Source organism: Lates calcarifer, linkage group LG20 (assembly GCF_001640805.2).
Source record: "Lates calcarifer isolate ASB-BC8 linkage group LG20, TLL_Latcal_v3, whole genome shotgun sequence".
In the NCBI taxonomy this organism is placed as follows: Eukaryota; Metazoa; Chordata; class Actinopteri; family Centropomidae; genus Lates; species Lates calcarifer.
This window is the reverse complement of record NC_066852.1, coordinates 21,063,681-21,086,315: the sequence shown is the minus strand read 5'-3', so window position 1 is coordinate 21,086,315 and position 22,635 is coordinate 21,063,681. Positions and strand designations below refer to the sequence as shown.

General features: G+C 40.5%; 2 protein-coding genes across 3 annotated transcripts; one reads left to right on the top strand and one right to left on the bottom strand.

Moving 5' to 3' along the window:
* The first annotated feature begins 1,691 nt into the window (after positions 1–1,691).
* On the top strand, positions 1,692–14,769 carry coro6 (coronin 6). Its single transcript, XM_018691526.2, has 11 exons — positions 1,692–1,922; positions 5,129–5,328; positions 7,875–7,997; positions 10,875–11,004; positions 11,175–11,353; positions 11,977–12,096; positions 12,225–12,329; positions 12,468–12,613; positions 12,747–12,804; positions 13,261–13,488; positions 13,994–14,769. Exons 2-11 carry the CDS (start codon positions 5,131–5,133, stop codon positions 14,114–14,116), a joined length of 1,410 nt encoding a protein of 469 aa, XP_018547042.1. The 5' UTR covers positions 1,692–1,922; positions 5,129–5,130; the 3' UTR covers positions 14,117–14,769.
* Positions 14,219–22,401, bottom strand: LOC108893467 (von Willebrand factor A domain-containing protein 7). 2 transcript variants are annotated; one of them, XM_018691525.2, is made up of 16 exons: positions 22,279–22,401; positions 21,378–21,562; positions 21,005–21,277; positions 20,808–20,901; positions 20,579–20,713; positions 19,440–19,626; positions 19,164–19,339; positions 18,910–19,022; positions 18,685–18,801; positions 18,052–18,249; positions 17,853–17,979; positions 17,407–17,556; positions 16,968–17,060; positions 16,618–16,886; positions 16,162–16,455; positions 14,219–15,818 (listed from the first exon to the last, which is right to left on the bottom strand). In XM_018691525.2, exons 2-16 carry the CDS (start codon positions 21,555–21,557, stop codon positions 15,408–15,410), a joined length of 2,817 nt encoding a protein of 938 aa, XP_018547041.1. In that variant the 5' UTR covers positions 21,558–21,562; positions 22,279–22,401; the 3' UTR covers positions 14,219–15,407. The 2 variants fall into 2 exon arrangements, with proteins under 2 accessions (XP_018547041.1, XP_018547039.1); XM_018691523.2 differs by having other exon boundaries at positions 21,378–21,559; positions 22,279–22,386.
* Positions 22,402–22,635: the final 234 nt, after the last annotated feature.

Here is a 22,635-nt window from a genome sequence, read left to right as displayed (position 1 = left end):
TGAACAGAAAAAAATAACAGATTGACGCTTAATTACTTTTCGTCATCAGTTGCAGCTCTATTAAAAATTCTAGGACCTTAGAAACTTTTACACGCAAAAATGTTGCATTTTCAGTATTTGACACTTGTAGAAGTCCCCCCTAAGTTCACACACCATAAACCAAAAACTCCAAACTAAACTATCGAGTTTACCGGAGGGTCTTCAATAAACACAGCTACAGAAAATATCAAGACTCTTACCAAGTGACTCGTTAGTGTTACTAACATCAATAACGTTATTAATATTACTATAATGTTTCAATGTCACATAGTGATGTGTTGCTCAACGTTGTTAACTAAAATTTATGTAATAAAATAATAAAGCAGAAAAAATGTATGACATAATGTATCTGTTCAACGAAAATCGTTAGCCTAGACGCTAATGCTAATTAGCAAGCAAGCAAGCAAACAATGCTAATTAAGCTAGGTAGCTAACTTAATCAAGCCTAGAAGGGAGCTTAGAGTCAAAGATGGCTTACCTCCAAAGATCTTGGTGAAAGGGTCTGTCCGGAGCGCAGCGTCTGTATTTATACTGCACCAACATTCTGGAATGCGGTTGCTATGGGTGATCAGTAGCTGTTTTTTACGTACATTATTTTATTTTATTTTATTTTATTTTATTTTACCTAGACCTATCTATTTTTATCTATACCTAGTATGATAAGTTTTGTATGATTCGTACTGGTCTGTAAATGAAAAAATGTTGCGGTGCGAGTAGACATGAGAGGAGCGGTTGGTTGCTATGGTCACAGTGAAGAACATGGTCAGTAACTAATAACATCAATTGATAACTTGCATACTCTTGAAAAATCAGTAGCTGTCGTTATAATTGTACTAAAATAAACACTGCACCTGAAGAAACACCTGGTATTGTGTGACACACACCTGACATCTTGACGGATGTAGCAACAGCCCTCCACTCTTGATTTAAAATATTGATGGCAACCCTTTGATGCAACGACACAAAAAGCTTGGTTATCAGCAACAGCTTGTCCTCCTCTTCTCTGCCATTGTTGACAGTGTTGCAAGTTTGGAGGATTTGATTAATGTCTTAATCATTAAACTGCCATGATTGTATATACAATAGTAATGTAATGCTACAGGTTATTCATGTTTTTTAGGTCATTTTGTTATGAGTGATAAAAGATTATTTATGGGAGACACATCTCAGGAGTGTTTTGGTTGCATTAGTGTATTTAGGATATGATCATAACGACTGTGCTGAGCTGCATGTAGGTGAAAAAACTGTGTAAAGACTTATATATAGCTATAACCTGTTGTAAGAATTTAGATGCCACAAACTGAACAGTCTGGAGTTTTACTTCCTGTCTGCAAACCCACAAAATGCTTTCCTCCATTTACAGGTGACTTCTGATCATCACTATTTGCCCATCAATGAATGAATAAATAAATAAACAAATAAACTTAGTTTCAGGAGTCAATGCTGAGCACTTGAAGGCAGCATTGGCGATCAGGTCACCTGTGTTAAAGTTACAGGTCCTCTATCAGAGCCCACCAGTCTAGTGACACTGACCCCCCGGGGGACGCGCTGGCCCCCTGTAACCGGCGTGCGTCACGTTTCCCTGTACTGACAGAGCCTGTTCCAAAATAGACGGCACCCACCCTGCACCCACCCCCACTCTCTCCCTTCTCTGCCCCGGTACTCTCCCCCTCTCTCTTTCCCTGCCTTTGAGGAGCGTCACGCAGTTGTCCAGTGCGTCTCCTCAGCAAGTCCGCACTCAACTCCAGGAAGCCGGATCTCGAGGACTATCAAAGGAATAAAATCAGCAGCGGCGGCAGCAGCAGGAGGAGGAGGAGGAGTAGGCTACACAACACAGAACCGTGAGAGTTGTCCAGGGAAGAGGGGTCTCCCCAAAACCTGAGGTGAGCTGTCTTGAGGACTGTCTTTCCTAATGCGTCTGTGAGTGTCGGTGCTGCAGTGGGGTGAGAGGTGCGTCAGCTTCTTTACTGCACTGCTGGAGAGGAGTGAGCGCGTCCCCACCTTTGGAAATACCTAAAAAGAGAAGAGTCGGTAACGCTGTGGTTGTTCACGTCCTACCCCCCCACTCCCCCCCCCACCCGGTTAACGGGGCAGGTTTTGAGTCTTACATGGCAGCTGTGGGCTACTTTAGGAGCAGTTGTACATTACCAACCTCCCCCTCCCTCTCTCCTTCCCTCCGTCCCTGCGCCCCTGATATATGTTCCTGTGTTTATGTGTGTTTGTACGCATTGGATGTTTAGATTTACGATCCCTTCATTAACGATAAAGCGCCACAGAGTGCGTCGGCTTCTTTCTGGGACTATTTGGGATCGGGCGGGCGGGGTGGGACAGTGCAGTTTGTCATGTCTATATTAGGAAAGTGGCAGTGTCATTCTTTCGCTCTGTCTCGACTCTCCAGAGCTGTGCCATGCGCAACAGTGGAGGGTATAATCTCATTAACCTGAGGCAGAATTAAAGGAGCAAGTCGTAGGTTTTCCTAATTTACCATAAATCATACATTTCTGGAATGATATCTACTCTGCTAATATCTCCCTTAATATTTCAGATACGATATTTAGTGGTATGAATTTCAACTTAGAGAGAGTGGGGGCGTTTCTTTATTTCTACTTTTTTTTTAGTTTTACTCTATTTTTTATGCTATACATTTGAGTTTTTCAACTCCTTTCCTGAAAGCTGACCATGATCAAGGCATTTCCATGTCACATGATTAAGACAATTAGGAAATAATCTACTTCTTCTTTTTTATTATCAAAATAAGGTTAGTTTTGATTTGTGCCATTGAGATCTTCATACCTGCAGGAGAGCTGCTTCCTCCTCTTCTTTAGCACTTTATCTGGAATTAAAAAACACAGAATTAAAATACTATCATACTATCAACAACTCTCTGACACACTGCCATTTTTAAAAATACAAGTATGTATGATATTGTGTTCGCCCTGAAATGCCCCACAGCTGGCCTGAGTGAAGTGGTCACTGGAATGTAATATCTCGATAATGGAGAGCTTCCAGGAAAACAGCGGGAGCTTCTGTCCTCTCATCAGTCTGGTTGAGTCATGCATCCCACAGTCTTTAGGTCTGAGTTTGGGGCTAAATGTAATACATTGTGATGTGAAAGTCAGACACCATCACTTAAAAAGCTGTGATTACAGCAGGATTTGGGTCACTGTATGTTCACTTAGTCACAGGCCTCACGAGAATAAGAAGTGAACCCTGGCTTTAGCTGGTACTCATAATGTTTTTATTTTTTTAAGAGCCAAGGTTTAGGATCATCCTCTAAACAAGAGGAAGAACTCTGCTGCATTTATCAGACATCTTCAGGGACTGATGCAGGCCTACTTTTAGATTTGGGTTTTTAGTTTTAGCCTTATGTAAGCCAGTGCAGTCCGGGAATATATGTTAGATAAGTTTTAAACTACATTCTCATAGCAATTGTATCACAAGAGTGCGAATGAATCTATCTGCTGCACAGTGTATTTCTAGCTTCACCCTGGCATTCCTTCTGTCAGATATTAAGTTCTCTCCCTGTCTTTTATCTGTTCTGTGTGTCTTAGTGTCTGTCTTTGATGTTTGGCCGTCACATAGTGTTTGGTGGGACAATCAACTATTAATAACTACACTGATGGTAGGCACTGTTATAGAATATCTCCTGTGATTTGGAGGATTACAGTCCCTTTGGCCCGGTGCCTGGGAGAGCTGCTGGACAGCAAGTCGTCAGTCAACAACCAGCCTAAAAACACATTACACAGTTCATTATTCAGAGAGAAAAGCAGAGGGTTATTTAAAGCCCCTGAAAACTTGGCTTCAGTTCAAAATATTTCTTTGCAACATCAAATATGCACAACTCAATAAGCAACAAGTAAAATAACACTCAAAACCTCAGCTAATCTGCTTCATCAGAACAGTCAACTGCTGGATCCTGATTGGTCCACAGGAGGAGATGACATCACCTTTTTCTAACAGAGTCCCAATCATCTAAATCTCTTGTGTAAAATACCTGACAACTGTAACCAAACTGGCAGATATAGTCACTTATAAGAGGTCAATTGAGAAGCAAGCTTTCAAGGTCTGACTATATTGATGGATACACAGTATGACCTGACAGTCAGATGTGGAAGAAAGATGTTAAATAGAATTAAATGAAAATACTCAAGTAAAGCATAAGTACTCAAAACTGGAATACATGTACTTTCCACCACTGTGGACACGAGGCCTGTGACAGTGCAGTTTAACAGTGTTTATTCAGGTGAATGTAACTGTGAGTGAGACAACAAACAAAGGAAGAAATTTAGCTCAAGGTAGCATGACATCAACAAAATATTTTTATCTACTTCAATCTGAATGAAGTAAACACCAAAGAAACAAACGGCCCTGTTAACTTTCAAAATGAAAAGCCTGAGAGCACCATCGAGTCACTGAGTCATCTTCAATCTGTGACAGCAAAGTGACAGTGAACACAGCAGAAAGCTGTAGCACGTTAAGCGATAGTTACTGTTCACCAGGAAAACATTTGTAAACACTATTCAACAAGCCACCTCCACAACAACTTAATACTGACAATGATGACAGAAAAGCACGGGCTGAGAAGTCTGTCTCTGTCTCGGACAGAGTCTGTTTGTTTGCTTTTTCTATGAAATATCTTCCTTATAGGGATGAGATCTGATCAAACTCTTCTGTTGAAAGTCTTCTTCAGTATTTTGCCCATATTACTATCAGAAAGTGGGTCATATGAAGTCCAATAAATCACAGCATGTTAGGCCCTACATTAATAAACAATATGTAACTGTTAATGTAACTCTCTTTTAGTTTAGTGAGTTAAATTTGGTTTCATGGATGATGAAATGATTTTTCTTTGTTTTCGTCTTTTCCCTTTCACACTCTCCCCCCCAACTTTTTATCTCCTCTCATCCCATTTCTTTCTCAAATTCTCAATGTTTCTGACACTGTTCTGACGTCTCTTTGTCCCCCCTTTTTCACCCCCCGTCCCCCTTCCTCCTCTCATCTAAACTTCACCATTACTCTCCATTCATCCTCCCCCATCACTCATTTCTTCACCTTTTCATCCTCCTACCTTTCTCTCCACTTCCTCCAGCCATGAGTCGCAGCATCGTGCGGCAGAGTAAGTTTCGCCACGTCTTTGGCCAGGGAGTCAAGGCTGAGCAGGGTTACGATGACATTCGTGTTTCCAAGGTGACGTGGGACAGCTCCTTCTGCGCCGTCAACCCAAAGTTCCTGGCGGTCATTGTTGAATCCAGCGGAGGTGGAGCATTCCTGGTCCTTCCCCTCTCAAAGGTCAGTCAGACGAAATGCTGAGTATCTGTAAGTGTAACTGTGCAAACATTTGTTAAAACCTGCATGAAACACCTAATTTGTTTTTAGGTACTTATGTTCTTGAATTGGTTGTAGACCCGTCGTCTTATTGGTGCTGGTACATGCCAACACATGAAGATCACCAAGGACAAATAATCCTCTCATTCCATAAATTCAGGTCATGAGCGGTTTGTTTTTGTTTGGAAAGGGTTTGTGTGACTTTAAAATATTGACTGAGCATGCTACGAACAGATAATCATTTTAGAATTATGTTTTTATTACATGTCTGAAATCTGTCATCTTCTAAATCAACCCACGCTATCAGCAGGGGTTGCAGCAGGATGTTTGTTATACAGGTGTAAGAGGAGAGAGAACTGTGCAGGAAAGAGGAAAAAAGCCTGTAACCTTTTGTTTCACAGTATTCATGAGCTGATATTATTGTTCAGCTTATCAAGGTCACATGACATCATGCCTATGACGAATACAGAAATCCACGTGGTTTCTACCAAGGGAAATATATGATGGTTTCAGATTTCTTGACTAAGCATTAAACCTGTATAGAGACTAGTCTCAGTAACTGCATGCTCTGTAATGTTCAGCTATAAGTAGCTATAACAGAATCAATGTCGCGTGACATAATCAGCAGACTGTAAAGGGGAGAGTATGAAAAGGATTCCCAAAGCTCTTTGCTGGGGTCAAATAATTTCTGTTTCACAGGAAAAGCTTATGTCTCATCTTCTGAGGTTGGCACCATAAGGTAAATGTAAAGTTTTAAGTTGTAATTCTGTCAAAAAGACAGCTGCTTTTCAGAATAATAATAATAATAATAATAATAATAATAATAACAATAACAATAATAATAAAATAACACTTATTTTCATGCAATAGCTTGGCTTTAGCAGACAACATAATATTTGCCCTGGGTCTTGGGAAGGACACCATAATTGCTGAAACAGAAATACAGTGACAGGAAAAGCAACAGGTCAAGACAGACCAGACATTTAAAGCTGCAATGCTTCAGTGTGGTGTTAAAGTTCATCATGCCGCATGATGATAACAACATCGCCTTAAAATAAATGATGGACACCAGAAAGACAAAACTAAACTTGTGCCAGTATTTTGATGTGGAGAGAGAAATATTCTAGTCCATTATCATGTTAGGAGATGTGCAACTCCAGAAGCTGATCCAGTAATACTGCAATAAAATGTTATTTATTACATGTTCAAAGCACTGTTCATTTTTGTGGCCTGTTTTATAATGTGTCCAGTCAGCTGCAGATTACAACTCAAGGTGGAACTTTCCAAATAGCTGCTGACGCCGCTGTAATTAGCCAAGGGTGCAACAATTTAGCTGACCTGCCCTGTGAGATACCTCCACTCAGCAGGTTTCATTTTGAGCCGGGGCTGCTAACTCCAACTGCCAGTCACAGTCCAGCAGACGTTAATTGTCCTCTGTCAGAAAAAATTCTGTAGTTTTTGAAAAATTTTGATAATATGATATATGATGATGGTATAAGGATCCTGTAAATAATGTGTGTACTTTATGTTTTAAATAACTTTAGCCCAGATGAGAGTTATGCTAGTGTTATAATGGGTGTAACAGCGTCATTAATGATGGGATTAATCAGCGGATCAAGAGCAAGAAGACAGAGTAACGCACAGTTTTTCAGAGACACTGGGAAGTGGACGTGATTATGTACTGGAGTCATGGTGAACAGACAAGCTATTAATACACACCAACGTGCTCTCCATCCTCCATCTCCCCCCTCTGGGTCCCCAACAGGCCACAAGAAAAACTCCCCTTTCAACGCCTCGTCGCTCAGCTATAAATACACCTCTCTCGGGGTGTGATTTTGGTGTGTGTGTGTGTGTGTGTGGAGGGAGAGATATCTCAAAAGTTATACACATGTTCACACAATAAGAACAGGGAAAATGTAATAACCTGGAAGTGACGTTTTAGTTTGCATCATATAAAATGTCTGGTTTAATCCGTGGTCTGGAAGTCCACCATGATGCTGAAAGTTTATTTTGAAGGGTTTTTGTTGCATGTTGAAGGTTTTGACTGCCACATTTGGTCTTGTTTACGCAAGAGATCCAATTAATTAGACTGGTCATTAGTTATCAGTTTTTATAATGTCAGACTACTAACATTAATATTTTTGTATCTTTAACCAAACTGAACTGAAAATATTTCCAAGTTCACCCAAAACAGGGCACTGCTAAAGTATGTACTATCTTACAGCCTCTCTTATAGAGGAACCCTTTTTAAGGGTTGTATAAGTTCCATAATAATCTTCTCTGTTCAGGAAGAGGATGTGTGATATGATCAAAAGCTGAGGAACAGCTACTAAATGGACTTTAGGGTGAGACAGTTTTGAAACCCAAGAATAAACTTGACTGGTCTTGTTTCACACTGAACATTGAAGTAACATCACTGAGATGCTGCTGGATGAATATTAATGGTAGGTCATTGTGTAAACACACAGTCCTAACTCACTCCTGTGTGTCACTGTTGCTGTGTGTTGCAGACAGGCCGTGTGGATAAGAACTACCCGCTGGTGGTCGGCCACTCCGGACCTGTCCTTGATATTGACTGGTGCCCTCATGACGACAACATCCTGGCCAGCTGCTCGGAGGACTGCACCGCAATGGTAATGGCAGTGTGTGTGTATATGTATGTTTGTGTTTGTTTGTGTGTGTGGAAAAAAAGTTCTGAGTGGGAGAGAGAAGTTGCAAATGCATGTGGAGGAGTTTGTTGTTGAGTGACTCAGATAGCAGTCATGGGGTTCGTCACAGCCTGAGTTTGTCACGTCCGCCAGCCCATTTAATGAACAATAAGGGAACTGAGTCAGTCAAGACATTGCTGGATCTACCTTTCTATCTGTCCACCCACCTGTTCTGCCTCATCTCTGTCTCTTCATCAGCCTGCTTGTCATATTTTGTCCTTAACAGCTTGGTCAGAATCTACTGTCTGTCTGTCTGCAGCCAGCCTGCCAAGCCTGTCGCTCTCCTGTCCCTGTCTGTGTGACAAAAACAGTAATAATTTGTCAGTGTGTTGTTACAGTATTTACAGTATGACATTTCCCTCAGACTCTCTATTTAATGATATTTTGTTGTGCCTACTTTAAACGTTTTGTCAGACCAGGAATCAGACCAGGAAGCATCATGACAGGCAGACCTGGAGGCTGATCATGCGGGATATGTTAAACACAGGATGTGGAGGAGAACAGATTAAATAATCACCATCAGACAACAGGAGCTCAGAAAGCCTGGTTGGGACGCAGTGCAGGCGTCTGTGGCCCTGAAGTTGATGTCTGAGATCAGGCAGCAGGGGTCGCTGACAGGCCTTGAAGGAAACCTGTCACATACAAAGGCAAATAAATTCTAGTAAGAATTATGAAGTTAACAGATTGAGAATCCGATTATAATGGCTTGGATTTTTATGATTCCCCTTTCATTTCTATATTTTTTGTTTATGTTCTTAAATCCTGCCTGTCCCTGTACACACTTAATTTTACTTGATAATATGTGTTTAAGGGATAGGTTCACATTTTGTCTGTCTTAAAATGATATTCAGGAGCCCATATAAGCAATGAGATTTGTTCTGTTCTGGTAATATGAGCCAATAAGAGATCTGTTCCTAAAGTTGCACAATCCTTGTTCTGAGTGAAAATATATACATAAGTTTAAGAGTTACGACATGAACTCAAGCTCCGAAAGCAGACGCAAGAACCAGGTTTAGTATCTGAGATGAGTCTGAGTGATGAGCTGCCCCACTGACACAAATACAAACACATCTGTCACATAACTGTGATGCGGCTCACTAACAACAAGGGTAATTTTTTGTGATCTAGATTTGAGTTGCAGCTAACAGTTATTTTCATTATTGATCACTCTGAAGATTATAGTTGTTCTATAAAATGTCCAAAAATGGCAAAAAGTGCTCGTCACAGACTTAAAAATGATCAATTAATGATTAATTGATTATCAAAATAGATGCTGATTAGTAATCGTGTTGCTAGACTAATTAATCTACTACAGCACTGTTTCAGTTGTCATCTAGATACTTCTCTCGTAATGGGAGCAAGAAAAGCTGTAGTGAGTGGGAAATGTAACATAAATAATATGTTCTATTGTGTTATGTTATGTTACAAAAGCTGATAAAATGTTTACTCAATAATAAAACCCAATGTTCCATCAGCATACATTTTCAGTTTGATAGATAAAGTCAGTTTTATTTTTATAGCATCAGATTGTAACAGAAGTTGTCTCAGGGCATTTTTCATGTAGAGCAGGTCTACACTGTACTCTTTACAATACTATTGACAGAGAAGCAAGAGCAAGCACATGATGACAGTGGCAAGGAAAAAATCCTTTACACTTGAGTTCGAAAAGATAATATGCTCCCTAAGTCAAACCACTTTTCTTTGTCCTGTGCGTGTATGTATGTGTCCACACATGTGCAGTATGCCAAGTATGTCGGCATGTGTCAATTATGACATTTTGTTGTTTGTGTCAGAACAACGTGTCTGTTGACTTAACATGTGTCTGTGCATCAGCACAGTTGTCACTAAGGACAGATTTGATCACACTTGTTCATGACAACATCGCAGGAATCTTTGTGCGATCTAATGATTGAATCGCTGCTTCTTCCATGGCAGCAGCTGCTGGGATGCTGTTTGAGAGCTGTGTGTGTGTGTGTGTGTGTGTGTGTGTATGCTTTGTTTATGTCCAGCACATAGACAGACAGTTGCAGCTGTCTAGTCTTGGCAGTGCTACCGCTATGGAGCTACAGAAAGGCCATGGCTATGATGTCATTCTCTTCAGCTCACAGTTTACACGTGTGTGTGAGTGAGAATGAGTGCAGAGCAATGGGAACAGAGCTGTGTGTCCTCTTGAGCATATGTGGATCAACTGATCACCTGCTGTGTTGTGTAACTGTGTAACTGTCTGTTATTGTGACATTAATGAGGAATATGTTTTTGTGTGCTGGTTTGGTTGCTTGTTTTGTTGCTGCACCAACCTGTGTTTTCCAAAAGGAATTCACACAGCAATGAAGTGCAGAAAGTAACACCTGTTCAACTCAGCTGTTTGTGTCAGTATACTTTTTAAAATCCAGGTTTTTATATGAAAGTATTAGCCTTCTTGTTTCAACAGATAGACCTATTATTAATTTGTGTATAATACTTGAAGCACGTTTTCCTTTATTCTTTTAGAAGTTTGATTTGATGCAGACATCTCCCTCCTGAGGTGCAAGCAAAAGCTGAATGGATCTGTTCATGTGATTATTTACATCTCATTTATCTCATATGAAATTAAGTAACTTTATTTACACTTTGCCTTTTAGTTTCAAACTCTCTAACATGAACAGATCATTTGGGTTTTTACAAACTGAAAGTGGGTCTAGACAGGTATTTTAGTTTGTACTTAAAGCATCATTTTTCACTCACTATGTAGATTATAGGATGCACAGTGCTGGCTGTGCTGCAGCAAATACACAAGTTCATACCTTCATCCCTCCTCTCCAGGTGTGGCAGATCCCAGATCACGCACTAACCCGCCCCCTCTCCGACCCCATTGTGGTCCTGGAAGGACACTCCAAACGCGTGGGCATCGTCACCTGGCATCCCACCGCACGCAACATACTCCTCACTGCGGGTAGGATATATACACAAATACATACCCACAAACACTCGCTCCGATGTCTCTTGAGTTTTCTTGAAATCCATGTGATCTTCTTCTTTGGACCTCATGTGATGGTGACATGCAAATGAGAACAGAACAGACGTCAATCTTTTAAACAATTTGACCCCATCTTCCTCCCCCAGGCAGTGATAACCTGATAATCATCTGGAACGTGGGGACAGGTGAGCCCCTCATCTCCATGGACGACCACCCAGACCTCATCTACAGCATCAGCTGGAACCGAAACGGCAGCTTGTTCTGCACCACCTGTAAGGACCGACGTCTGCGTGTCTGCGACCCCCGCAAGAGGGAGGTGGTTGCGGTGAGGAGAAAATACACCTGCAGTACAATTCATTCACTCACTGTAACCCCACTATCTGAGCTCTTTAACAAAATGTTAGGAGTTATTATGAGGCCAGAGGAAAAAATTCTGCTGATACTGAAAAGGATCCATTAAAGTATTAGTTTGATATTGTTTCTTTGCTTTGTGAGGGTGAGTTAGATGAAAAAAAAAACTCTATAGTTTCCTCATATCTGTCTGGTAAATATGCATCCATAGTAAGAGGCTGGTTAGCTTAGCTTAGCAAAAAGGGAAACAGCCACCTACTATGACCTCTATAGCTGAGAAATTAACATATTTAATTTTGTTTTATCTGTATTTTCAAAACTGATTGAAAGCACAAACTTAAAATCAGTGCCAGAGTGCCGATGCAACACTTACTGCCACTGACACTGGAGTTCGCATAAACAATTAGCTAATACATTGAAGTCTGGCAGCAGTGTACTGTACCATTAGGTGGAGAAATGTTAGATTTTTTTTGACACAGTAAGACATAAAACATCACAGAAAAACTAAAAAGGTTAAAAAGGAGAACATGGAATTAAAAAATGGAGGACAGCAATGATTTCTTTTCAAAGTAACGTCTGTCCTCTGCTGATCAACAGGAACGTCTGGCTCCACACGAGGGGATCCGGCCAATGAGAGCCATCTTCACCAGAGACGGAAACATCTTCACCACAGGGTTCACCAGGATGAGCCAGAGAGAGCTTGGACTCTGGGACCCGGTAACTAACAAGCAAATTTCACATACTGTTCATGCATTATCAAAAAGTGCTGGAATCTATGTACATTTACTGTACATGCATCTACACAACAAAATGTATTCTTTCTTCATTGTTTTTACTCCCCACAGACAAATTTCGAGGAGCCTATTGCACTGTTGGAGTTGGACACAAGTAATGGAGTGTTGTTACCATACTATGATGCAGACGCAAATATGGTCTACCTCTGTGGAAAGGTATAGGACAGTTAAATGTTGATGTTTTGTATAATAGTTACAGAAATGAGTGAAGATCCACTGTATCTCTGTATGTAGCCTTTTGTCTTTGTTTTTGACATGTTTTACATATGTGTTGTCTGTGTTTGGTGTGTGTAGGGAGACAGCAGTGTCCGTTACTTTGAGATCACAGAGGAGCCACCGTACGTCCACTACCTCAACACCTTCAGCAGTAAGGAGCCCCAGAGAGGAATGGGCTTCATGCCCAAGAGAGGTGTGGACGTCAGCAAATGTGAGATCGCCAGGTAAGATACTGACTGTTCCTCAAACTAAGTAATATCAGTGCAAATCTCCCAAATACCACTTTCTCATGTGTGTAAAACTCACAAACATCATGCAGCTCTGAAGATGATTTCTCTCTGCTCTGTCTCATCTTAGGTTATACAAGCTCCTTGACAAAAAGTGTGAGCCCATCACAATGACAGTGCCCAGAAAAGTAAGTTCTACTTGATGGTAGAGTACTTTACAAGCTTTTGACTTTTCCACTAGTGGAAAGTACTGTACTTAAGTACAATTTTCAAGTACTTTTGCTCTAATATATTTAGATTTTATTTTACTTAATGCTTAAATCCCACTACAGGTCGAAGGGAAATTATATACATTTCACTTCACTGGATTTTTTTCCAAGGCTATAGTTATTAGTTAGGTTTCAAATCAACATTTTTACAAAATGCACGATCACTTTCCAAATTCTGATGCATTGTTCAGATTAAACTGCCAAAAAACTGCTCAAATTAGCTGTGCCTTGACCTGTTGATCTGCTCTTCAAGTCGCCTTTATTTTACCCTGAAATTTTAGGACAGAAAGAAACGAGTTTTGATTAACCATGTATGTACAAAAAACAAAACCTCACCTGTCTCCTTTTTTTCACCTCACTAACTTTCTTGCACAGTCGGACCTCTTCCAGGATGACCTGTACCCAGACACAGCGGGGCCCGAGCCCGCCATGGAGGCTGAGGAGTGGCTGGACGGCCGTGACGAGGATCCAATTCTGGTGTCCATGAGGGAGGGCTACGTGCCGCCAAAGAGCCGAGAGCTCAAAGTGGCAAAGAAGAACGTGCTGGAGTCCAGACCCACCACCCGACGCAGCATGTCCACCCTGGACACCAACAGCCTGCCAGTAAGATCTTTAGCTCACCTGTTGTTGCATTCTGCTTACGTAATGTATAACCACCGTTTGTTATACTACATTAGATGCAGTAAATAGCATAATATTACTAATCTATCACTTCTACTCTGCTTTCACATTATGGGCTACAAAAGCTGTGTGTTTCTTTACTGCTGCAATTTAGCTTTACATTGCACATTTCCAATAAAAAAAAAGACTTAATTTATCTTTGCAGCCTGTAATCTGAATGCACATTAAACACTGTTTAACCCTTTTCTGATTATCTCTTTTCTATTTGTGCCCGTCCACAATTTTTTCCCCCAAAACTCCCTTCTTTGTTTTAGTTTATTTTTTCTAGTTGTTCACTGTCACTTGACCTATTTTTCCTCTTTGTCTTTTTCTTTATCCTTAATTTCCCCTTCCCTGTCACTGTCTTTTTTTTTTTTTACCCTTTCTTCTTCTGTTTCCCTTTTCTTCCTTCACTCTACTCTTCTACCCCCTCTCTCCTCCTGTCCAGCCTCAGTTGCTTGAGAGGTTGTTGGAGGAGATTCAGAATCTGAAGGCCACAGTTTTGTCTCAGGAGAAGAGAATCTGTGACTTGGAGAATAAGCTTTCCCAGTACACCAATGGCACTGCCTGACGTGCATGTAGACACACCTTCTGAAGAACTGGTCTGAGTTTTCATAGAAACACATTTCCCTTGCATTGCCAAGGAACCAGTCTCCCACAGACTCTAGCAGTGTTGTCCCTTTAAAGGTACCATTGTGTAAGAGCATGAATGTGGACAATGTAAATGCAAATTGACGGTCCAACACATTGGAACAAACTACATCCATATCTCGTATAATTGTTTTATGGTTGATTCTACATAATCCACATTCCAGTTTTAACATAATGTACCTTTAATGCTACGGCAAAAAATATATTCACACCCTTTAGAGTGATTTGAAAAGAGTGAGAAGAGTGCACAAGTGGAAGTGAGGGGGTTGTAGATTAGACGGACAAGTGCAAGTTGTGTGAAAGGTTGTTAACAAAGACACACACCAGACAAGTAGGCATCTCGACACATGTATTTGCTTCACCCTCCCTATCAGATGAGCAACGACCAGTTTATTTAAATAAGTCTATCTGAAAACTTTTCAAAATGTAAATAGTGATAAGGGAAACCAGAGAAAATTTGTTGAACTTGTAGCAAAATGTGAAAAGCAAAACGTTTTGTGTTCTGTAAAGGATTATACATTAGACACATTATGCCAACAACAATAAAAAATAAAAAGTGTTTTTTAAAAAAAATGTCTGATGTTTGTATCTGTTGTTGCGACATCTCCCAGATCATTTCCTGATGAGAAGTTCTCACCTGCCATCTAGAAAGGCTGTGAGAGGCTACACAGTGGCCATACGGTCTTTAACTATCCCAATCTGTGTGTGTCCACATGTATGTGTAGAGAAGATGAGCTGGCTACAGGTCTGATGCAAAGGAACAGCACAGTCTTTACTCCCCATAGGAGCAACTGGTCTTTCCTCTGAGTCAGATTTCTCTTTTTAATTTTACGATTTAGACTGGCTTATAAACAAAACGAAATAAATATATTGAACGGCAGGCGGACTACAAAAGCTACCATGCACCATCTTTCATAGGACAAACTACCATTATAACAGCAGTAATAAGCCTCAGAATAGCTAAGCACCCAGTGATGTGTGCACATGCAAAATTATCAATTTAAAGCTGCATTAATCAATTTTGACTCGAGGGGGAGGAGAAACTCTAACAAGCTGCGTCACCACGTCCTGACAAATTAACATTTTATAAATGTGATATAACTAAGAGCTGCCTACTTAAGCCTGATTTATACTTTTCACATCTGTGTCTTTGTATGGGTCTGTGTGACATAAATTTTGTCATTTGCCCAGGTACACCTGGGCTAGGATTGTCACTGAACACAACTTTCAGTCAATATGAGGAGCCCCAGCACCACCATGTTTAGGCAAAGAAAGAGTGACTGAGTGACTCTGGTGGCCATAGAGAGAGCAGCTTGTGAACCTTCCCGGTATGAGTAGGGACAGGAGCCCACGTTACCCACCCTGTCCACAACCAGCAGCTCCATTTCAGGCGAACAGCAAGACGCGCTATAGGACACCAGCGTTATGTTCTCGTTTCCAGCATCCAGGCTGGTGTTCACGGTCCCGTTGCCTTGTCTGAGGGTGACACGTTCGACGCCCACCCCTTCAGCCCCATCCGTCACCCAGACGGACAGCTCCCATGACGTCGATAGGCTGCAGTTTTCAGAGCAGTTGGACTGCAGGCTGATCAGCTTACACTCTGGAGGAATGAAATCGGTCACCTACGAGGAGGAGAAACAAAAGATAAAGTCAACTAGTTTTACATCAGTGTTTCAACTAGCAAACACAATAATAGACTAGAATGATTATTACCTGTCTTAGTGCATAAAGTTCCTGGAAAGAGCTTTGTAATTTGTTATTAATTATAGCGAAAAGAAGGTGTTCAATTGGTGCACCTTCAGATAACTGCTACTAGGAGCTACTTTTAGTCTGTGCAGCAGCTGAATATGTGAAAACCTACAGTTCAACACACAATTTCTATTTTTTCTACAATTAGTACCCAGTTTCTTTTCAGGAAAAGTTCTAACTTTGTAATTTAGTTGTAAAAAATAGTGGCAGTATTACCGGGTTAACAACAGTGAAACGCAGCACGATGTAGTTAGTGTCCGCGCCCCCCGGAGCCTCGGCCTCGATGGTCAGGGTGACATCAGTACCAGACTGAGTATTAAGAGGTGCTGAGAGGGTCACTGTACCATTAGTGCTGTTTCCACTTTCTAAGAATAAAGTGGTTGGAAATGTCGAGTCAAAGCTTTGGCTGTTGGTGGCTTGGATGGTGAGATTTCCCCCCATTCCACTGGTCATCACAGTGAAGGCCACAGAGAATGGTGTTCCTGGTACTAAGATGCTGTTTGAAACAGTCTAAATACAGAGAGAAGACAGACTTTAGGTTTTTAGTAATGAAGTGCTCTTTTAGACTTTTTTTTATAAAGTGAACATTCAAAGTTTTTGTTTCAGTGTATCCTGTCATGTTTTATGTGATGTCCCTTTGTAACACAGTGATGGTCTGAGATGGGCACTCACGGTGATAGTCAGATTGGAGGCTCTAAAGGTGGTAGATGACTGCCTTTGGAAGACGATTCTTGTGCCGGTGTCACTGTCATAACGCCCTTTCACCCTCACCACAAACGGCACCGATGGCATCTGCTCAAACTGAACTAAGAAGTTTCCGCTGCCCTGTGGCTCCACAACTCCTTTGACCTCCCCTGTGCCCGCTGATTCAACCAGAGTGACCTCTGTCAGCGTGGCAGAGTCGCTCCCCGTTAAAGACACCAACAAGCTACCGTTGACACCTTTAGAGAAAAAGAAAATTAATTAATTCCGACTTGATGATTTCAGAGCTTCATCAAGTTCACATTTTGAAGCTCCTTTACCAGCTTTGGGACGTGTCTCAAGAACATCGAAGCCTGTGAACACGCCCTGCGATACCTCCACAAAGTCAAACAGGAAGTCAATAGGACTCTGACCTGCGAATAAGGAAGAGAAAATAATCAAAACAAACCATACATTGTTTCTCTTCTGACCCACTTCTCCTCTCCCTACCTAGTGTATTTAGTGTGGTTACAGCTGTTTATGTTTACAGACAGCATGAAAAAATATAAAACTGGATTTGTTATCATTTATCAACAAAACATCCTGTGATTCTTTTTCATAGTAGAGCTGTCAAAGCCTTGTGCAAAGTATTGGTGGTTTGAAATTTGTCCAGAACCAACTTTTCATTTTGGATTAAAAGTTAAAGTGGTTGTGACACGGCTCTAACTAAACACAAGTATTCATTGTCTGATCAAATGAAATCAATAATGGAAGTCTCACCTATGACCTTCAGAGAGTAGGGATTAGTTGACACCATTTTTATTTCCCATTGTCCAACTTGTTTTATTATCCGCAGAGTCTGGAAGTTTCCCACTGACTGTGATGACGTGATCAGTGATCCTGTTGTGTCGCTGCTTTGCTGAGATTCACCTTCAAAAAAAAAAAAAAAAGCTAAATATAAGTTACACTGCCAGGAAACAGTTACAAGAATTAATGATGCAATGTCCTGATAATGACGATGTTACATAATATCTTTTTTTTTCTTTTTGCAGCAGTCCTTTCTCTTTGCACAAATGCAAGAAATTATGAAATATCTGAGTGAATGAATAGAATTTATTTGTTGTGCAATGACAATTAGACTGAAATAAACTGATTTCAGTCCAAATTATAGCATCTTTGTTACATAAAACAGTCAAGCAAATTCAAATATAGAGAGGTAGTATTACCTGTGGGGCTGATGAGGGTGAAAGTGATGGAGCTCCCAGTGATGTAAATTCTAACATTTGTCACTGTTTCATCAACTATGAAAAGGAAATTATCAGCCTGGTTTCTGGTTGCTTGCAGAAGGGTCACCTAGAAAGTAACAGATGACACAGCTGAGATCTTTGAATTGACAAACTAGTAGTGAGATTGTCTTTCTATTACCAGAGAGGAGCTGGAGGAGTCTGTTATTATGCTGGAAGCCTCGAGCAGCTCGCTCTTTGTGACCTCGATGGCCTGACCTCCTGACGTCTGAGCCAGGTCTCTGTACAACTGGGCATCGGCTGCTGCTATCCTCGTATGTTGTTGCTCGCTCCGTCTCAGACGATTGGTCGCTGTTGAGGTAGTAATCATGAAGTTCACCTGGAAAGAAAAAGGTGAATGACAACTAGGATAACCAAATAAGGAACGCCAATAGTACATAATAATAAAGTGCATCACTTATAATTTATACATAAAAAAACAGTAACAAATTTCCATCCTAGTTTCTCAGAATCCAAAGAAATGTCTTTAAATATCTACAGCCAAACACATAGAAGACAATCACTGCCAATCAATTTTCAATCAACTAATGCATTAATCAACTAATTATTGCAGCTCTGCTGCGTTTCTAGCCCAAAGTTGCTCTTTGACGGATTCAGAGGAATCAAACAGAATCATAGAAATAGTCTTAGTCCCATCCACAGGTAGATAGATGCCTGACTCAAAACTATGCCAACAGCCAATCACAAACAAACAGTGTTTACATAGGGAATTATAAAAAAAACGTTTAAGTAGTAGTAATAGGTGGATACTCACCACGGTTTCAGTCCGCTCAATGAGTGCAATTATTGTGCTTTTCAGATGTGCATCTTTAGCAGGCGCATCAGTAAAGAGGAAGATCTCAGAGCTTGAAGGAGCTCCAGCCAAAGCCAGCTACGTGAGGAAAAGAGTGTGGGAAAACAAAGATAGCTTTTGTTAAAATCCTTTATACATAAGTGTTTTGGGGCAGAGTTTGAAGTAGGTTTAAAGACATCACAGCACCTGAAGTGCAGAGAGACTCATTTCTGGTACATCTCCTCCACCAGCTGCCGATAGCGAATTAATAGTATTCTTGAAGACTTCTGGGTCTGTGGTCTTTTTCAGAGGTCCGAATCCTGACATTCAGTTAGAGGTAAGAGAAAGAAATGTGTTTTTATTCTTCATTTGACCATATGAGGATGACATCTGCTGATTTATTTCCATTGAGAACATTACACAGAATAAGCATCTTTTCACAGGCATCCTAAAGATCCTACCTGGATCATTGAATGGCACCAGAATGTAAACTGAGGGCTCATCCTCTGTTCCCACTTTACTGTTGATTATGGAGGCAGTGACGTTGCTCACTGTTGCAATGTCATCAGCCATGCTTCCTGTTGTGTCGATCACAAAACACAGAGCTTTATTGGATCCTCTGGAGATTCCCATCATCCTGAGGGATGAAGAGAGATGGATGAATCAAAGAGATAAAAAAAAACCCCAACACACTGAACAACTGAACATAACTGAATAGTGCAGAATAATTTTCTTACTGTAGGAATGGTTTGTCGCCGGCAGCTCTTCGAATGTCCTCTAGTAGTGCACTGGTTGCAGCTATCGCCATGTTTGCTGCCTCAGAGTGGAGAAATCCATGGCTGGAATCTACAGTGTCTTTGTTGATCCCACCTTTAGGCTGGATGGTACTTGTTTGATCAACTGCTCCTCCATGGCTGCATTTTCCTGTTCAACAATTAGCAAGAAAGAAGGCAAGGTCAGTGGCTGTTGACTTTCCTGAAATGTCTGAAAGAAGAGCAGAGGAAATGATCAAGTCTTAAGTTGGTGCAACAACAGAGGAGGTGAAACAAAGTTGTAACAGAAAACTTTACAAAAGTTCAGGATCCAAACAGTGTGAATGAACAGAAACCAGATCTTTGTAAAATAAAGACAGACCCATGATGGCTGACTGCTAAACTGATTTTTATATTGACCCCAAACAGCCAATGAATGTGTTTCCTGACGTGGAAAGGAAGAGGGTGCATATGTATGAATATAGCACAGGTTTCATCATCATAATCTCATCATAACCTTTGCTATCACTGTTGAGTGAACAAGCCAGTTTTTGGCTAAAATCAAAAAACTGGAGCACACAGAGTGTTACATCTTTGAACAAACCAGCGTCCACTAACTTTGTAGGCAATCTAAATGGAGCTGAACTACATAGAGGTCAAATTAAAAATGTGACACTAAATTGTTGAGAAGCGTGTAAAAGACTACTGTATTTATTTGTGTTCATTTGAATGTATCATGTACAACTGGGCGTATGCCATTTGTTATGAGAAATCAGGTTTTACAGCTTGTGCATATCAGGTCAATCAAAGGATAACTCAGGTATTTTGATACTAGGACATTTGCGTGTTTGTTGTTAACAAGAGCTGAATTTTTGGTGTGTCAACTACAGTGGTAGAAGAAGAACTAAGATCTTTTGCTTTAGCAAAATACCTCAAGGCAAAATTATTGTTAGTAAAAGTTTTGGATACTAAAATAGAAGTCATGAAATGCTGATCAATTACCATAAACTACATAAATGGAAAGCTCAGGTAAACCTCAAAAATATATCTGTATGGTCATGTGAACCTTCTTGTGACAGTGTGAAAAAAATGCTACAGTGTAAATGGCTGAATGATTTATTTACCTTTTGGTTTGGTTGAGACAAAAGGCACAACACCGAAATACCCAGAGGTCAGTATCCCCTCCGCTATGATATCCTCCAAAATATTGTTCCTGCAGTCTTTTCCGTCACAGTTGCGACATGTCGCTCTGCTTTTATCTGTAGGTAAGGTGATCAAGAAGACATTTTAATGAGTCACACCCACTGTTTGTTTGTTAACACAGACAGACATCAGGGCATGCCATCTCTTTACCTGCTATGTTACCAATGCTGGTGTCTGATCTGATAAGATTGGGGTTTGGGAATTGGTTCCCCAGTTCCACCCAGTTACTGTGACTGTAGAAGTCCTTCAAGTTTAAGAAGACAAAGATTAGTAATCCACCAAGTGTCTTTGAATCTAAACAAGTTAAAAACTGTGTTAGCAATGCTTTTAAAAATAATGATAAATACCTGTAAAGGGTGTAAACACTGTCCCAGATTCTGTCTTGCTGCCTCAAAATTTTCTTTCTTGTTGCTTGCTTTGACAGCCTGTATTCCCACAGTGATGATTCTCCTTCCTTCAATGAACGATTCTTCGTCAAAATGAAAGCTTGCATTAAGGGCATAGCGGAGGTCCACTCGTACATTCCAAAATATGACTTTTTGAATGGCTTGGCGAAAGCTCTTGGATGATTTTGGTGCACTGCAGGCAGCAGCAACACCTTGTGCAGTGAAAGGCTGTGGCTACACACACAAATACACAAAGTCAAATCATACTGACATTACTAAGAGAGCTGTATGAATTTCTAGTTTAAAAAATAACTTGACTGAAGTGAATTCTTACAGGAAAAGTGAAGCCTATCCCTTCAGCTTGAGCCAGAGAGCGGCATGCCTGCACAGTGGCATTTAAAATCGCCCTCTCTGTGATGTCCATGTGATTCAGGGACTTCCCTGGGAATAGACCAAACCCTTGAGCTCCAGTGAACAGGAGCAGCAAACACAACAAAGCCAACTTTGAAGACATCACTGCTGAAAATGAAGATAGAAGAAGTTTACTTAAGTTTGGTTCATGGCACAGCTTTTGTCTCTTTTACATTTCAATCACAGGTGCTCTCAATGATTGCTTAAGTAAACAAAATTCATGGGTGTGTTACAGGCCACAAATGCTGCAGTCTAGAGAGTGCAAATGCATGCAAATGCTTTCGGTTTCCCTTTTTTTTTTTTTTTTTTATAGCTGAGAGAGTCAGTCAACAACCTGTTGTCTGTAAGCACAGAAATAATGTTTACTAAATATGACTATCTATAAAATCAAAGTCCAAACCCAAAGTACAAGAAATATAATGATGCAGTGAAGCAAATTTATATTACAGTGACACAAACATTACAAAAACCAGCTCACACCTCATTACAACAATCTACTTTATGTAGCAAACTTCATTTCTGATCATGCACAAGCTTTAGCTCACAAACTTCTCTTTATATAAACACAAGAACTGATTTTTATTGAGCGTTCTACTCATATTCAAATCTCAAATTAGTGGTCATTTATTTCTGCATATGTATTTAAAATTCATGTTAATTTATTTTGGTAATGAGGATTTTTTTTCTGTGCTACAACACATCAAAATTTTAGACCAGAAAACATTAATTTTTGCATATATGATCTACACAATGTGATAAAAATCTGATGCTGCCTCTAATTTGCAGCCACTATCTAATAATTATGAGTTCAAAGAGTACTGCACCTGAGGTCTTGATGCTGTCCCGTACGCTGTCATTACCATGTCAACACCTGCTTTATAGTACTCTGCGGACAAGGTGGGGTCATGCAGGACTTGTTCAACCTGTTGCTTTGGTATGATTGTTTTTAACCATACAGTAGTGTCAGTGGCATGTTTATGTCAGTTAGGTCATGTGGGCGTTATCAAACTGATGGCACAAAAGCACTTTCAGGATTTTCATTTGGTTTCAGAGGTATGGTATGCCTCTGCCAGTGAGTCAATCCATGTCTGTGTATTTCATCATGATTGGCATATGAATTCTTGAGTCATGACCAAAACTGTGATTTCTCAAGTTGTTCTTGGGAAGCATAAGGCCTCCGG

What these genes read in the sequence shown, in the direction of transcription:
- coro6 (XM_018691526.2), top strand. Translation starts at nt 5,131, where the DNA reads ATGAGTCGCAGCATCGTGCGGCAGAGTAAGTTTCGCCACGTCTTTGGC. An exon ending in CGGAGGACTGCACCGCAATG is followed by an intron (nt 7,998 to 10,874) that starts GTAATGGCAGTG and finishes CCTCCTCTCCAG; the next exon opens with GTGTGGCAGATCCCAGATCA. An exon ending in GCAAGAGGGAGGTGGTTGCG is followed by an intron (nt 11,354 to 11,976) that starts GTGAGGAGAAAA and finishes GCTGATCAACAG; the next exon opens with GAACGTCTGGCTCCACACGA.
- LOC108893467 (XM_018691525.2), bottom strand. Translation starts at nt 21,557, where the DNA reads ATGTCTTCAAAGTTGGCTTTGTTGTGTTTGCTGCTCCTGTTCACTGGA. An exon ending in AGTGTTTACACCCTTTACAG is followed by an intron (nt 20,902 to 21,004) that starts GTATTTATCATT and finishes TTAAACTTGAAG; the next exon opens with GACTTCTACAGTCACAGTAA. An exon ending in TGAGACACGTCCCAAAGCTG is followed by an intron (nt 16,887 to 16,967) that starts GTAAAGGAGCTT and finishes TTTTCTCTAAAG; the next exon opens with GTGTCAACGGTAGCTTGTTG.